General features: G+C 39.7%; 1 protein-coding gene across 6 annotated transcripts in view; it reads right to left on the bottom strand.

Moving 5' to 3' along the window:
• The window catches only part of nrg1 (neuregulin 1), a 28,290-nt gene extending 14,833 nt beyond the window's left edge, over window positions 1-13,457 (bottom strand). For 2 of the 6 annotated variants that reach the window (XM_026298310.1, XM_026298313.1), the window contains exons 1-4: window positions 13,276-13,457; window positions 12,177-13,094; window positions 3,323-3,461; window positions 688-746 (exon numbers count right to left, since the gene is read on the bottom strand). In XM_026298310.1, coding sequence (XP_026154095.1) covers window positions 688-746; window positions 3,323-3,461; window positions 12,177-12,888 — 910 coding nt within the window. In that variant the 5' untranslated portion in view covers window positions 12,889-13,094; window positions 13,276-13,457. Of the gene's footprint in view, window positions 1-687; window positions 747-1,677; window positions 1,746-3,322; window positions 3,462-12,176; window positions 13,095-13,275 lie in introns of those variants that run through there. The other 4 variants (XM_026298312.1, XM_026298314.1, XM_026298315.1 and 1 more) reach the window with 4 other exon arrangements.
• Window positions 13,458-15,737: the final 2,280 nt, after the last annotated feature.

Below are 15,737 nucleotides of genomic sequence, written 5' to 3'. Positions count from 1 at the left end.
AGTAAAGTGCAGCATGTTAGTCCTAAATGCCAAACACTGGCATGCATTCACTCTCATTTCTAAAGGGCTGCTTTTATATCTTTCTAACAGATGCTGTAGGTTGGACTGGAACTGCACATTTGTAACTGCAGGTTGGACACAGCTCTACAAGTGGATAATATTGGCTGGACATGGTATCAATTACCCTGTCTGATTCATTGCATGTGTATATTTATCTGTTTATTTATGTTAAAAAAAACTCATTGTGAAACAGCAGGGCCCTGTTGTAGGAAAAACTTTGTCATTCATGTCCAAAACTTAAACGGCAACTGACAGAACAACAGGTATTCACGCCAACACTGAGTCGTGGATTATCTGTTTATCAGAAGACATTTGACCTACTGATTCCTATTGGCACCTGCTTTGAACGTGTTCTAATAGAAACAGTGTAGTGATAGACTGTATCTGTGTGGGCCTGTTGTCTGAAACCAAATGGGAACATTGACAGGTTATACATCTTCGGGTTAAATTTTAAATGTCCATAATTTGACCACATGCAGCTTTAACATTCAAAATAAGACAGAGAAACAAACTTCAACATGCGGAAAGTTTTGGGCTGCATAAATCCTAGGACTAAGGAGTAAAAAAATGAACAGCACAGAAACTATTCAGCATGCTCAAATTCAGGCTCAGAGGAAATAGACATACTGTAAAAGCTGGCCATTACATAGTTTTGGCAGCGATCACCAGTAAATTCATTTGGACACCTGAGTAGGAAAGACAACAAAAAGACAAGAAGAGAGAGGAAGTTAGTTTATACAAGCTGTGGAAACCCCACAACAGTCATCACTGGTGTTGGCAGGAAGGGCCAGCTAGACCAACATGTCTAGCTAAGGTCTGGCAGCCTGAGTTCTGTTAATGACCTCAGACCTTCATACACATGTATGCTGAATTATGATCTCCAAATCAATACATTCTATTTATTATATCTGTTTTGCACAGACCCTCAATCAAGCTCTGTGAGTTTGAATAGGAGCAGACTGAAATTTGCATGTAAGTGTAGAGCCACTCTTTGCTTGCAGTATAATCCTACTATAAAACGAGTGCCATGACTACTCTAAAAGCAATAAATGCCCAGATGTATGTCAGTCATACAGCAAACAAATCAAAAAGAGCACTGGGGTTTCCCAGTGATGGCTCAGGTCATCCTGATGTGGCAGCAGCCCAGCCAGTGATTCCCCGAGTCTCCTGTATACAAAATTTGTTGTGAAAAATGAGCAGGCCTTAAGAAATCTGAATTATCATAACTCTACCAACCACACAGTGGTCCATCTAGCATGTGTTGTTGCCTGAAGGGATGGTGGTGAGGTTAAATGGAAAGTGCAGCATGTCTTACCTCCAGACAAGACACACCACTTCATACTGAGATGGAGGCAATTCAACACTCTGAAGAGCATAGATGGGATGTGATGAGATGTGACGTGCATGCAAATTTCAGCGTACTGCTCTGCAGAGGAGAGCGTGCAGACCCATTTAGAGGGCTCCACTTCAGCTCATAGAAAAGGAGTTTGAGCTTATCACCAGATTTTATCACTCTGAGGGAAACATGGATTTTTCCACCATTTCTTGGAGAAAACATGAGACGGGGTGAAACACCAGCAATGACATGTGGGACTGAATACAGTTGTGTTCACATACGTTTTGGGTCTGAGACTTTCTTAAGCACGGCTTGTTCACATCGGTGCCCAGTGAATCCCGCCAAGCACCTGGTTGATGGGTAGAAAGGAAAAGAAATAAATAGCACTGACATGTTACACACAAGACACAGACGGACAAACACAAACATGGCACGATTTAGGATACAAACCTGAGGAAACATCAATGCTGATGTTGGACTGTTCTGAAAAACCATGTATTATATTCATTGAGAACATATATTAATGTCAGTGGTTATAAAATTCTCAGAAATATCTGCACAGTGTATGTTTACAGTAAGGGAAAAGTTGTGGTCATGGAAAATCAGTTGGTTAAAATTGGGGAAACACTGTTTTTACAGTTAATAAAGTCAGTCTATGAAGATTTTGCACAGTCCCCAAACCCACATGTGGGTTCACACTCTTCTGAGAAATGTTGGAAACCATTTCCAAACAGTCTTGCATGGTCACCACAACATGCAAGGTGATTTCCACAAAGCAGACAGAGGTGGCCAAATTACTGCTTGTGTTAAAGAGCTAACAGCACTTTTCTGCTGGCTGACTGTTATTTTATACATTCTAAAAATATGTATTTTAAGCAGTTAGCCATTTGTTGATGACCAACTCATATCGTAATGTGACAGAGGTCTGTGGTGTTCTCTGGTACATCTTCATTGAGACAAAGGTGGAGCTTCTTTGAAGGCTGGTTCATTCTCTATTAACAAAGAACACAATCCTGCACCAGGAATGGATGGCTTTGCATGGTCCAGGGTCCATGTCTGTATTTAACTCCAGTTACCCTCATACTTTCCTTGACAGGCATTCAAAGAACATTTGTGTCTGGAATCAAATGGCGACAGCATGCACAAGTGTCTCATGCCTTCAGACAATTCTACTGTTACAGCTCTGGCAACTCCCGTGATTATCCAGACCTCAAAATACATTTTCAAATAAATGGCTACTTTGTACAACCTTGACACCATAAGAAAGGGAAGAATTAGGTTCAGGAGATTATGACTGGGTGTTTGTTCAAAAAAGAAAAGTTAGATGATATGTATCATTCAGAGCAATATGGCTCAAAGCAAATTTCTTGCATCTGTTCTTGGGATGGATTGCCTTAATCTATCTGTCTCAGCAGTCTAAACATGTGCTTTGACTACTAGTTTTTTGGACAATGTTGCTGTTTTAGCCACTGATTTAAGTCTTATATGATAAAAATTAGCATTCACTAAATCACTAAACAAAGATGCCATAGAATAAATTGGTCTATACCTAGGTCTTATAGGAGGGAATACAGTATATTCCCTAACATTTTCATGTAGCCGCTGTACATGGGTGCTTATTCACAGTAATGACCTTGAGATGATGTCTGTGTTACAAAATGATTTCAATAAGCATTCAGAAGTCTAAGAGCCTGACCAATACATCTTTTTCAAGATATATAACTGTGTTTCTGTTTCTGACTGGTAACTATGCTATATTAGTGCCCTCAGTATTTGGTAGTTTAGTTGAATATACTGTACATTCCTCAGAACTTTAGACCTCTGATCCTTATAGGGGACATAAATCACACAGTAACTGCATAACATATTCAGTTCAATGCAAACTGGATTCAAAGTCAGCATTATAATCTACTGCCCACGACGTACCTGCAAAGGAACTTTGTGCTGCCTGGCATGATTTCAAGGGTGAAGCATTCCCCTCCATTAACACAGTAGTTCTTCTGGTGGTCACTGCAGCGTGTCACATGACTGGAGGTCTTGGCTGTAGTGGTGGTGCTGGTGGCAGCTGCAGAGGACATTCATAATTAGTTCAGCAAGAAAAAAACAGGCTTAGAGGTTAGACTTAGTTTGTAAAGTAAAATGTAAGATGAAAACTGTGGAGAAACCATAGCATGCTTCAATTATATTAAAAGGTGCAGTGTTAAATGTGAAGGATTTAGCTGCATCTAGTGGTGAGACTGAAGAATGCAACCCTCACACCCCACCAAAGTGTTGAAATGGGGGTGGGAGAATCTAGACATGGCCCCCTATCTCCAGCCAGCATTTAATTTGTCCATTCTAGGCTACTGTAGAAACATGTCAGTACAACATGGCTGCTTTGGTGAAAGACGACTGCTCCCTATGTAGATTTATAAGGCTCAATCTAAGATTAAGAAAATGCAGTGGCTGGTATATTCTGGGCATTACAAACTAATGGAAACATGAACACCACTGTATATTCTATTTCTGCTAATACATTGCTCTAAATATTACACATTGAACTGTTAAACTTTAGACTCCACCAAACATCTAAGTTTAAGATCCAAACACCATCTGTAGTTTTAAAAGATGGTTCTGAAATTGTAAGATTGGATTCAAGTCAGTGGATTTGATCCAGGAAAATGTGAAAATGTCAGTAAAAGTGTCTTCCTATATAATATATTTCAAACACTCATTTTTCAGCCAGCATACAACCAAACACACTTGCCACTAGCACTGGCTGTCCTCCATTTGTTAAGACCACAACAAAGCACATAAGCAAATGAAACTTGTATATTTAGACATATTTTGGGGGAAATAGTATATTGAATGCACAAAGTAGTATTGTATTATGTAGTAGAAGTGGATAGAGAACTTTCTGAGACCATTTTAAACTCTTTGGGAAGTTTTTACATGAGACTAGGAGCAGAGCCTGTCCTAACTATTGGATGAGATATGTAATGCACTCTGGACAGGTCCCCACTTTGTCTGGTACATACAGTATAGACAGTTAACTATTTATATCTTTCGGATATCTGGAGTCTACAGTTCACCTAAGCTGCATGTCTTTGGCCTGCAGTGAACTAATGAATAGACAGTCATCTGATATTTGACCTCTCAGTGAGGTGTCATTTAAATGGTGAGAAAAGATATGACGTTTTTTGTTTCCAGTATATTTGACATTTATTAGGATTAACCATCACATATCAATACCTTATACTCCTCTTTCATTCTTCACTAAGTAATATATCTGTTCTTAAAGAAAAGGAGTGGATGACTACAATACTGGCTACATACAAGAACACAATCTCTGCACCACACAGTACATTTCAGCTCTGTAACCAGTAGCAATGTCAGATTACTGTCCCTGATAAAAGAATGAATGAGAAATTGATTCTGCAGCTATGCAAATATACATGCATACCAACGTGGATACCAGACGTGCAGCACATTAGAAGGTTGAATCATGATCTGTGCTCCATTCATATTTTTACTGAGCATAAACTCCTAATGACATAATTGCAATTATAATGGAACTTCAATAAATAAGTAAAGATGTGAATGGAGTTTGTCCTGTGGAAATAGTACTAACAGTAGTACCTGCTGTTTGGTACCAGTTTAACTCTAGTGACTGCTCAGTGTAGGGGGTTTGTCAGAAGAGTGGAATTTCAGTTTCTCTGCTTATATTTACAACCTAGATTTGTCTGACTCAGTAAGAACATTAAAACAGTGAGTATGGGCACGATGCTAGAGTTTAGCTAACAGGCTGCTTCATGTCTCTACAGTTTAGGCTTGTTGGGAAGAGCTGGGGTTGTGTTTGTAGAGCAATCAATCTGCTGCAGTGGATGGTATTTCTATCAAGGACAAACCATGATGTACTGCACCAGTAGAAATCTCCCTCTAACTGGAAACTGCATCAATCAAATACAAAAACATGTACAGTACGTACAAAGTTCAGTCTGTTACAGTGTTGCTTTCTACCACTTCATTACACCCCATTGCAGTACAGCCATTAGATTATATGGTGTGTGCAAGTCCAGTACCTAAGGGTAAAAATGAAAACCAGTATTCACTGATGCTTATGTGTACTGCTACTTAGTATCCTGAAGGAGTCCTAGCCCTCCATCCACCACCTATAATATTTATCCTGTGTAAGTTTGCAAAGGGGCTGGAGAATCAGGCATAAACCTGAACCTTGAGTACACCACAGGTAATGTGGGCTGCAGAAGATGTGTAATTATCTCTTTGATGCCCACCCATGTGTTAGGATGGTCAATTAGGGTGTTATGGTCGACTATCAAAAGTTGCTCTGAGATCCTAAAGACTAAAAGTGGGGTTCTCTCCTCTGTTGACTGATAAAAGCTTGATCAGTGAGCAGGGCAGTTTCTATGCTATGCAAAGCACAAAGAAGACTAAAATTTCTTAAACAGGTCCTTTTGACCAAGAAAGCTAAAAGTTGGGTGGAAACCACTTGCTCTAAAACTTTACATAGGAGAGGAATTTTGCAAATAGGTCTAAAATTGTTAAAAACAGAAAGACCAAGGTTGGGTTTCTTTAGAATAGGTTTTTTTAAAAATTAAGAGAAAAATATATCATTTTCTAATGAGTTATTTATAATTAATAGATTAACAGGACCAATAGTATCAAAAACCTCCTTGAGGAATCATGTAGGAATAACATCAATGCTGTACATGATGGGTTTCATGTGGGTAATGGCTAGAAAAGTTGATGAGATGGAGTTAAAATTCTTAAAATAGCAATGAACATCTCTACTAGTATATGAATAATGGTCTCAGGGTGTTATTTTCTGCCTTAAGTCAAGTATTTTTCTGCTAGAAACTCTAGAAATTTCTCTCACAGCTCTTGAGAGGCATTAAAAAAAGAATAAATGTCATGTCCCAGATGCCCAGTTCAGACATACTAAAGGAATTACCATCCAATTTAATGCAACTGGACCAGGAAGACATAGTTGTGTTTGCACCATCATACTAAAGCATGATCTTAATGTCCAAAATGTCAATCTCATTAAACAGCATCCATACCAGGTCAACTCTGTAAAAAGTGTGCACATGAGATCTGAAGTTGTGAATCTGCAAAAGTATACCTTAGTTATACCTAGTCCAGTTAGTAGAAAGGCTTATCACAGATTATCACAGAAAAGTAAATGTTGTGACGGATCCCAATTAGACGTGTTCTGGTTCTATTCCCTTCTTGAATTGAGCACTCATGAGGCTCTTTATATGCCACTATGATCCAGCCTTTCAGGTTTGCTGTACTGTTCCCTTACTTATTGCTTTAATGCATTTTTTACCAGTTCACCATTACCATCTGAGGACCTTATGTTACTTTCCTTGCCCCAAGCAAGAACAAGGTTATAAAACAATCACTTGACAATGTAAAAACCTCTTTTATATACAACACACTTGCTACACATACACAATTATCACTAAATAAAGTGTTGGGTTTTAATGTTATTTTATTTATTTATTCATTTTTTGAATGTACTCTTGGCAGCCAAAAAAGAACAAAAAGCAAAACCATCCTTATGTAGAAATATACACGCAGAATCTAATCCATCCACCCATCCCTCCATTATCTATACCCACTTTCCTATCCAGGGTCACAGGGATCTGCTGGAGCCTATCCCAGCTCTCTTTGGGTGCAAGGCAGGGGTACAGGTCACCTGTTTATCACAGGACCACATCTAATCCATCAGACGTATTTTGTTGGTGATGGTGCATGTCAGTGGCACAAAACTAACTGTGATTTCTCCACTGATATTCCTCATTAAATTAAGCGTAAAACATATTTGGACAATCCTGTCAACAAAAGCCACCCATTTGTCTGATCATATACCATATACTTTTTTGTCTATTTTGTCAACCTTGCATGAACGTTTCTTGCAACAATTAAGACCACTTAAGAATTTAAGTGGATTTTTATTTGGGTTTTCTGTAGCGGATCTACACAAAATAGTCCAAGTTAATGAGGTGAAATGAAATAAAATTATTATAAACATTTTTTTTATTACTTTTAAAAAATTCTAAAAATTCAAAAACTGAAATTTGGTGTGTGCATTTGTATTCACCCCCTTTGCAGTGAAGCTCCTAAATAAATTCTGGTGCTACCAATTCCCTTAAGAATTCACATAATTAGTTAAATTAAGTACACCTGTCTGCAATCTAAGTGTCACATCATCTCAGCAAACATATATACATTTTCTGAAAAGCCCCAGAATCCGCAACACCACTGAGAAAAAGTCAGCATCTAGCAAGCATCACGGTGAAGACCAAGGAGCTCTCCAAACAGGTAAGGGACAACATTTTAGGCAAATATATGTGTTACAAAAAATATCTAAAACTTTGAATCTGTATTCCACCATCATTGCAAACTGGAAGGAACGGGGCACCACAGTACACTAAGAGAGAGAGCCAAGAGGGGGCCACCCATTAAAACTCACAAACCAGACATGGAGGTCATTAATTGGAGAAACATCCTCAAAGACCAACAATAAACCTGAAGGAGTTTGAAAGCTTCACAGCAAAGATTGGAGTGTCTATCCATAGGTCCCCTATTAGCTGTACACTCCACAGAGCTGGGCTTTATGGAAGAGTGGCCAGAAGAAGAAAGCTTACCCTTGCTTAAAGAAAAAAACAGGAAAGAACATCTTGAGTTTGCCAAAAGGCACGTGGGAAACTCCCCAAACGTCTGGAAGTCTGTGGTCAGATGAAACTAAAATTTAACTTTTTAGCCATCAATGAAAACACTATGTCTAGCGCAGGGGTCTCCAACCCTGGTCCTTGAGTGCTACTGTCCTGCTTGTTTTCCTGATATCCCTGCCATACCCACTGCTGATTAACTGGATCAGGTGTGATCAGCCAATCAGAAAGAGGGCAGGTATAGTTGGAAAACCTGCACGGCAGGAGCGCTCGAGGACCAGAGTAGGACACCCCTGGTCTATCGCAAATCCAACACCTCTCATCATGCCCAGGACACCATCCCCACAGTGACGCATGGTGGTGGCAGTATCATGCTATGAGGATGTCTTTCATCAGCAGGTACTGGGAAACTGGTCAGAATTGAAAGAGTGATGGATGGTGCTAAATATAGGGCAATTCTTAAAGAAAACCTGTTTCAGTCTGCCCGATAGTTGAGCGTGGGAAAGAGGTTCACCTTCCAGCAGGACAATGACCCTAAACACAGTGGTAAAGCAACACTCAGTTGGTTTAGGGACATTAAAAAGTGTTGGAGTGGCCCAGTCAAAGCCCCGTCCTCAACCCAATAGACACTAAAAGACTGCTGTACACCAGCAGAACCCATCCAACTTGAAGGAGCTGGAGCAGTTTAGCCTGGAGGAATGGGCAAAAATCCCAGTGGCTAGATGTGTTAAGCTCATAGAGACATACCCACACACTTGCAGCTGCAAAAGGTGGCTCTGCAAAGTATATTTGCATATCAAAAGTTCTAAGCATGTTGTTTTAAATCTAATATAAATCATTTATGAAGCATTCCATTTCAATTTCAGTTGTGAGGTAACAGGAAAAAGTCCAAGCATGCACAGCACAGCTGTGACTTACTTTTGGGAGTGTCAGATAATTGGAGTGTGTGATATTGCATCAAATGCTTCTTGGACCATAAATATAAAAATATTATGATTTATAACTTAAGTTACAAATCACATGTAAATGAGACATATTGTACCTCCTTTGTATGGACACAGCAAGAATGCAATTATTTATATGCTTTTTATATGATTTACAAATAAGGATTTTCACATTTGCACTGTACACTTGTGAGTCACAAATGTTGATTTGTGTATTTTTCAGTCTCATCCTGTGGGTATAAACCCTCCCACACACAAATAATTTTTCACTGTTTTCCCACCGGAAGGGGGTAAAAATCCATGTGTAGCCAGCAATCATATCACTGTTCCGATAATTGATCACCTTTGACAGTTCACTATGCAGGTAAGTGGATTGTGAACAAAGTAACCATCCTTATGGTTGTGGGTGAAGATTAGATGTGGGTTTCCAGCTATCCAATTACTTTTGCAATTTAAATGAGCTTGCTCTGTTAGTTACAGGCAGGGTTAGTGCATAGCTATAGTTATGTCGCTAAATAATAAATAAGTGACTTCAGTAAATGTTATGGGTGGTGATAAGTGCTTTGGCCAGTGATAATGTTACTGCTTCAGGTTTGTCTCTATCTTAAAATAGCTCTTGACCCTGGTGAGCAGCGTCATTGCTGAGGACAACATGCTGCCCCCGCAGACATCAGCCTCTGCATTGTTGTCACAGTAGCACACTAACACTGTTCACTTTTACCAGTAGTACGTAATTGAGATGCAATCCACATGATGACACTGACATATATGATGATCTATACCCAGCACCAGCTTGGTACTTAGATACAGATACACTATACAGATATAGTATATGAAATAGATTAAAATAGAAACTTATGTTACTTTCTATATTTCAGACTCATAATGTGTTTTCTGTAAAAACATCAAATTCTAATAGGACTTTATGTTGTGTGTCTTGATACCAATCATGTGCAGAAAATTATACTATTTTGTAGTGGTTTTATCCTGGTGGTCCTAAAAGTGAAACACAGCCATTGGAATGAATACATATTAATTTTGCATTGCTGTCCAGCACAGCAGTTAGCATTTTATTACAACAGTTTTAAAACGTAAGCACATTCTTTCCCTAAACTTAAAGGTGCTCTGTGGGGTTTTCTTGTAAATAAACATATTTTTTGTTTACATTGTGTTTCTCACATGTATAATGTAATGTAACCCCATTCATACTTTAACCAGCTCATTACAACTTATTTATAATTTCAGTGGTGGTAGCATGTTAACAATAAACATCATCTCGGGTTTTGCAGAATTCTGTTCAGAATTCAGAATTCAGTCCTATATTTATCATGAGGGTCACTAGACTTTGTGTGTGCTTTGGGTGATTTAAGAGAATTTTTGGCATTGACCCTTTTGCTTATATTTAATATTTTATTATTTATTATTTTAATGTTTTATTTATGAAAGAAAATTCATGAATGATTCAGACCTGCTGTACAAGTCAGGAGAAAAAATACATATTTTGACCTAAAATAGTCACATTTTAGGATCATTCTCTGCTGGTCCTGTCAGTGGAACCTGCTATATGCTTTAGTATTCCCTCCCCTTAAGTAACTCCCCAATGTCACATGGCCTCCTCTAATATTAAGCATGCAATGCTTTGCTTTGTTTGCAAAGATGTTTTTAGTGTCTAACTTTAGGTCAGACCATTACTCTTCATTTGTGACACACGTATTATTAATACATCTTATCCTAATATCATCACTGATACTGCTTTGTTATCTGTCTTTCTATTCTGCTGATTTCTTGCAGCAGGACTATGAAAATCTTCATTCACTCTTGTGAATTAAACTTGAAGTGAAGACGACTTTCACTCCACCAGATGTATGCTAGAGTTCTTGACAATTTTATTACTGTAATTTACTGTGAATGAGACCTGCAAACAAAAAGAGAGCCTAAAATGGTCATAATAATAATGACATTTTCATGCACATGTACTCATGAGCAGGTGCCATTTACCAAGTTGAAACAATATATTTACAAGATGTTTGTGCAGTTATGAATTTTATTTCAAACACTTCGTGAGAAGTATATAAAAACATTCCTACACAAGGTCCACTGATCCCTCACTGGCTTCCCAACAATAAAAACAACCATTTGCAATTGTTGGAACACATGGCCAGATACTGCTTTCACTAGCATTTTCTAAACTAAACTGAGATCATTTATCTATGCTGCTGATTAAGTGAAACTAATCCTCCCCTGAGGCACTAGTAACAAAATGACCCCCCCACTCACCCATGACCATTACCTTCGATTAGCTAAGCCAGCTACAGCGTAATAAATCATGCACTGATGTGACTACAACAGAAACGTCATGGTGGTGAGCCACTGGCAGTCAGACAGTATTAGTGGGTTGTTTTTCTCTGCGGCAGAGGCATGGAAGGGGCATCAATTAGCCTCCAGTAGGCTCTGACCTTGAAATGGAGCACAGTCAGAAAACAGGAAGTCTCCCTGTACCACAGCCTGGAGTTTCAGTTTGTGTCATGCATCATTTACTGATTTTCGTTTTTTTCAACTGACTGGAAATATGCACCCATACATTTTAGGGATCTTTCATATGGTTTGCTTTCTACCAGCTAATACATTTAAGATAACGCCGCAACAACATCCATTATTGTCGGGTGCCTAAATCATTGTGGTATAATTTAAGAGATCATTAATACTTAAAGAGGACACAGTGAATGTTAGGAATTGTACATCCACTCACTGTACGGGTAATGTAGGTTTGAATAGAACAATTGTTTGTTCCGCACCTATCTGTGTAGTAATATTTTTGAAGCTTAGTCATGGGCTTCTGTGTTATTCTCTGCATGTCACAACGTGTCTGCTGTCAGGCAAACTTCTGAAATCAGACAATTCTCTGGCACCATTGCTACAACACAGCAATTATTAAATCAATTTCAAAATAGAGCAAACATTGAAATCCCTTTTTAAACAACACTTACTTTGTACTTACAGTGATTAAAATCACAGTCTAAGGTTAAGCAGGACTCTTGCTTGTATCTCTTGCCCCATATTGCATGTTGTATAGGGATATTAGGGGCCTGTTGTGGAACAAAGGAACAGCTGTCTGAAAAGAAAACCCCAGTGCTTTCACTACACATGTGAAGTACTTACAGATCGTAGGGATGATGATATCGTTGAACTCTTTCATTATCTGAGGGTGGGTAGTCTGCTTTGGGGTGGTGGGACGTTCAGCGTTGTATTTCAGTGTACCAGAGGGATCAAACTGAGTCACTCGTGGAGGCTGAGGCATGTACGGCCCTCGTGTAGATTTCTCTTCGACTAAAACCTCAGGAGGTCCTGGGGTAATGGCGATGGCGGTGGTTAGAGACACAGTAGACTGAGATGCATGAGGCATTGACACAGATAGTCCTAGCGTGGGGTTAACTGATATAATAATTGGGTCCTGTCCGATGCGTTTAGGATCTAAGTGTGTGGGTGGTTCATACTCAAAGATCTTATCCACAAAGACCCATTTGAGGCCGGCAGTGCAGAGGGCTAAGCTAAGCAGACAGGCCAGAATGGGCAGAATACAGATTTTCTCAGAGTGCAGGCAATTGTTAATCTGTTCCATCTCTATGCACACACAGCAGGTCCCTGGCAAGGCCACAATTCCCAAAGCCCCCAAAGTCTCCCCATCACCACCACTACCACCACCTCCCCCTGCAGTTTCCTCTGCGCTCTCCTCCCCACTCTCACCAGCTGCCTCTGTCTCCTCTGGTTTCTCCTCTGGGACTTGTCCAGTATCAACAGTAGAGCCAGTGGGGGAGGCCGATCCAGGAGGATGAGCTGGCACTGCAGAGAAGTCCTCCATTCCCTCAGTCATCCTTTCCAGCTGCTGGATGGAGGGTCTCTGAGCACGTCAACTATTAACTCAGTGCATCACACAGCGACTGTCTGCAACCAGTCTCCTTTAGCATGTTTTCCATCACGAGGTTGCAGAGTCAGAACTGGGTCTTCAGAGAGAGGTGAAAATGCTCTTCACTGTGAGTCAAACCTTGTTAACACTCTGGGAGGTACGTAGACAGCCTTCTGCACACAAAGGGAAGGAGTTCCTTATGCATGTTGTCTTATAAAAAAACACTACTATGAGTCTATAAATTGTCAAATTTGCTGCAAATAAAAACAAAAAAGATTGCCAGACAATTAGATTTTCTTTACTGTCCTGTGAGGTCAGGCTGTGAGCAGTAGTTGAATAGTAGTGCTCACTCACCTGAGCACTTCAGCAGGAGAGGCGGTGTCGATGTGATGGGCCGGCTGCAGCTGCAGTAGCTGTAGTGCAGAAGACAGGACGACCAGGCACTGCAGTGGCAGGAGGGACATGCTGTCTGTCTGTGGAGCTCCAACTAGCTGAAAGGCTGAATCATCAGGGAGCGGCAGGTGCCCTTCCTCTCAGTGCAGCCACAGAAACAGATGAGTAAGGGAAAGGAGAGAGAAATAGAATCATACAGAGAAGGAGGGGTAAGAAATGGGCTGCAGTAGCACAGAAGAGCAGAGGAGATGGGATACTCCCCTTTTTCTTCTCTCTCTCCTCCTCTCTCAGTCTTTCCAAGTGGTGAGAAGGGCAGTCTCGGGCCTCCTCCCTCGCAGCTTCTCTTCCTGTTAGGTGGTGTGCCCGTGCTGCCTTTGCAGGCTGCTCCCAATCCCAGCACAAAGCATCCAGCTAAGCAAGTTCCTACTTTATCCAATTAGAGCACATGTCAGCGAATCACAGGCAGGCAAACTGCTGTAGCCAGCCCCTCCAGCACCACTCCCCATTGATTATGCTGATGCTAAAGGGTGTGTTTTTTGTCAAGAGGAAGGAGCCAGGGAAGCAGACATATGATCCGCCCCAAGAGGATGCAGCCATTGTGTTCTACTCTTCTGAAGTATCTGCATTCATTAGTGTAATAACATAATAACACAGTTGATTGCACTGACACAGGGTACACATATATTATATATACACACATACATACATATGGAGGAGGAGAGAATGAGGAGTCTCCTGAAGTCATGGCAATGCTGTTATAAGATGTTGCCTTTATGCTATTAAAAATGATTTTTTTTAAATGTAATTGATAAGTGTATCAAATATGTATAATAAATGTGTTTTTTAATCAAATACATAGTAATTTTGTAAAAAAAAATTAAAAAGAGGGATCTTTTACCAATGACGATGTTATTGTGGAAAAACCTCTTGATAATAAGTCTTTAACCACTGACAAGTTAAAGTAACAAGTCAGCAGAAAAAGCACAGGTGCAAATAAATGATGTCTGAATTCTATTTACTGTAGCTGCTTCAGTTTCTGGCTTCTAGTAATGGGAGCCCAACAAAACAGGGGAAATTGGTGGTATTGATACAAAATTCAAACTGTCTCTAAGAGTGTGACAGAAAGCACCCAGACCGCTAATAAAACTATTACGTCCCCAACCCCCCAACTGTGCCAGCAAATAGGTTAGCAGGATGAGCCAGAGTCTTGGTGAAGAGTCAGTGCTTAAACAAGATGAAGGCAGTCACAAAGGTCAGGTCACCACCACACTGAATACTGACACTACTGTGACCCTTTCCAATCCTCAGACAGAATTAATACCAGTAATGGTATCTGTGGGAGAGCACTTCCTGTCAGACCTCTGAATTAGGGACCTGGATATTGATTAACTTCTCAGCATTTTCACCCTGTGTGGGCCAAAAAGTAACACAGGAAATAAATAATACATGATACATGATACTATATAAATAAAAATGTCACCTAAAAATAGCCAGTAATTGGCAATAAATAAATAAGAAATAAATTATATTTTTGGAAATAAATAAACACATGTGGAAATGAATGATGATAATAATACATTATGACAAAAAATGACAAAAAAACACACCTAACTGGATACTGTTGAGGCGAGGCTGTTTCAGAGAGGTGTTAATTCAACTGTTTCAAAGCATTACTCAAAAGGCCTAGTCTTGATCCAGGAGTCTTGGCTAATTATAGACCAATATCCAACCTGCCATTTATTTCTAAAATCCTAGAAAAAGCTGTTGCTAAGCAGCTATCAGACCACTTACACAGGAATGAAGTATTTGAAGATTTTCAATCAGGATTTAGAGCACATCATAGTACAGAAACAGCACTGTTGAAAGTTACCAACGATCTTCTCTTAGCCTCAGATAATGGACTTGTTTCAATACATGTCCTGCTAGACCTTAGTGCTGCATTTGACACTATCGACCACAGCATCTTATTACAGAGGCTGGACCATGTGATTAAGGAACAGCATTAAAATGGTTCCAATCTTATTTATCAGACAGATTCCAATTTGTTCATGTTCATGATGAACCTTCCAAATACACAACAGATAGTTGTAGAGTTCCATAAGGTTCTGTGCTAGGACCGATTCTCTTTATCTTATACATGCTTCCCTTTGGCAATGGTATTCGGAGCACTTATTACTATCTGGATGTCCCTGTAACTCCATAAAAAGCCTCCAGTTAATCCAGAATACTGCAGTCAGAGTACTGACAGGAACTAGCAAGAGAGACCATAATTCTCCTATATTAGACTCTTTTCATTGGCTCCCTGTAAAATCCAGAATAGAATTTAAAATCCTTCTTCTCACATACAAATCCCTTCATGATCAAGCTCCTTCATACCTCAAAGACCTCATAGTACCATATTATCCCAATAGACCACTTCGCTC

This window comes from Mastacembelus armatus, chromosome 12 (assembly GCF_900324485.2).
Source record: "Mastacembelus armatus chromosome 12, fMasArm1.2, whole genome shotgun sequence".
Lineage (NCBI taxonomy): Eukaryota > Metazoa > Chordata > Actinopteri > Synbranchiformes > Mastacembelidae > Mastacembelus > Mastacembelus armatus.
This window is presented reverse-complemented; position numbering and strand designations above follow the sequence as displayed.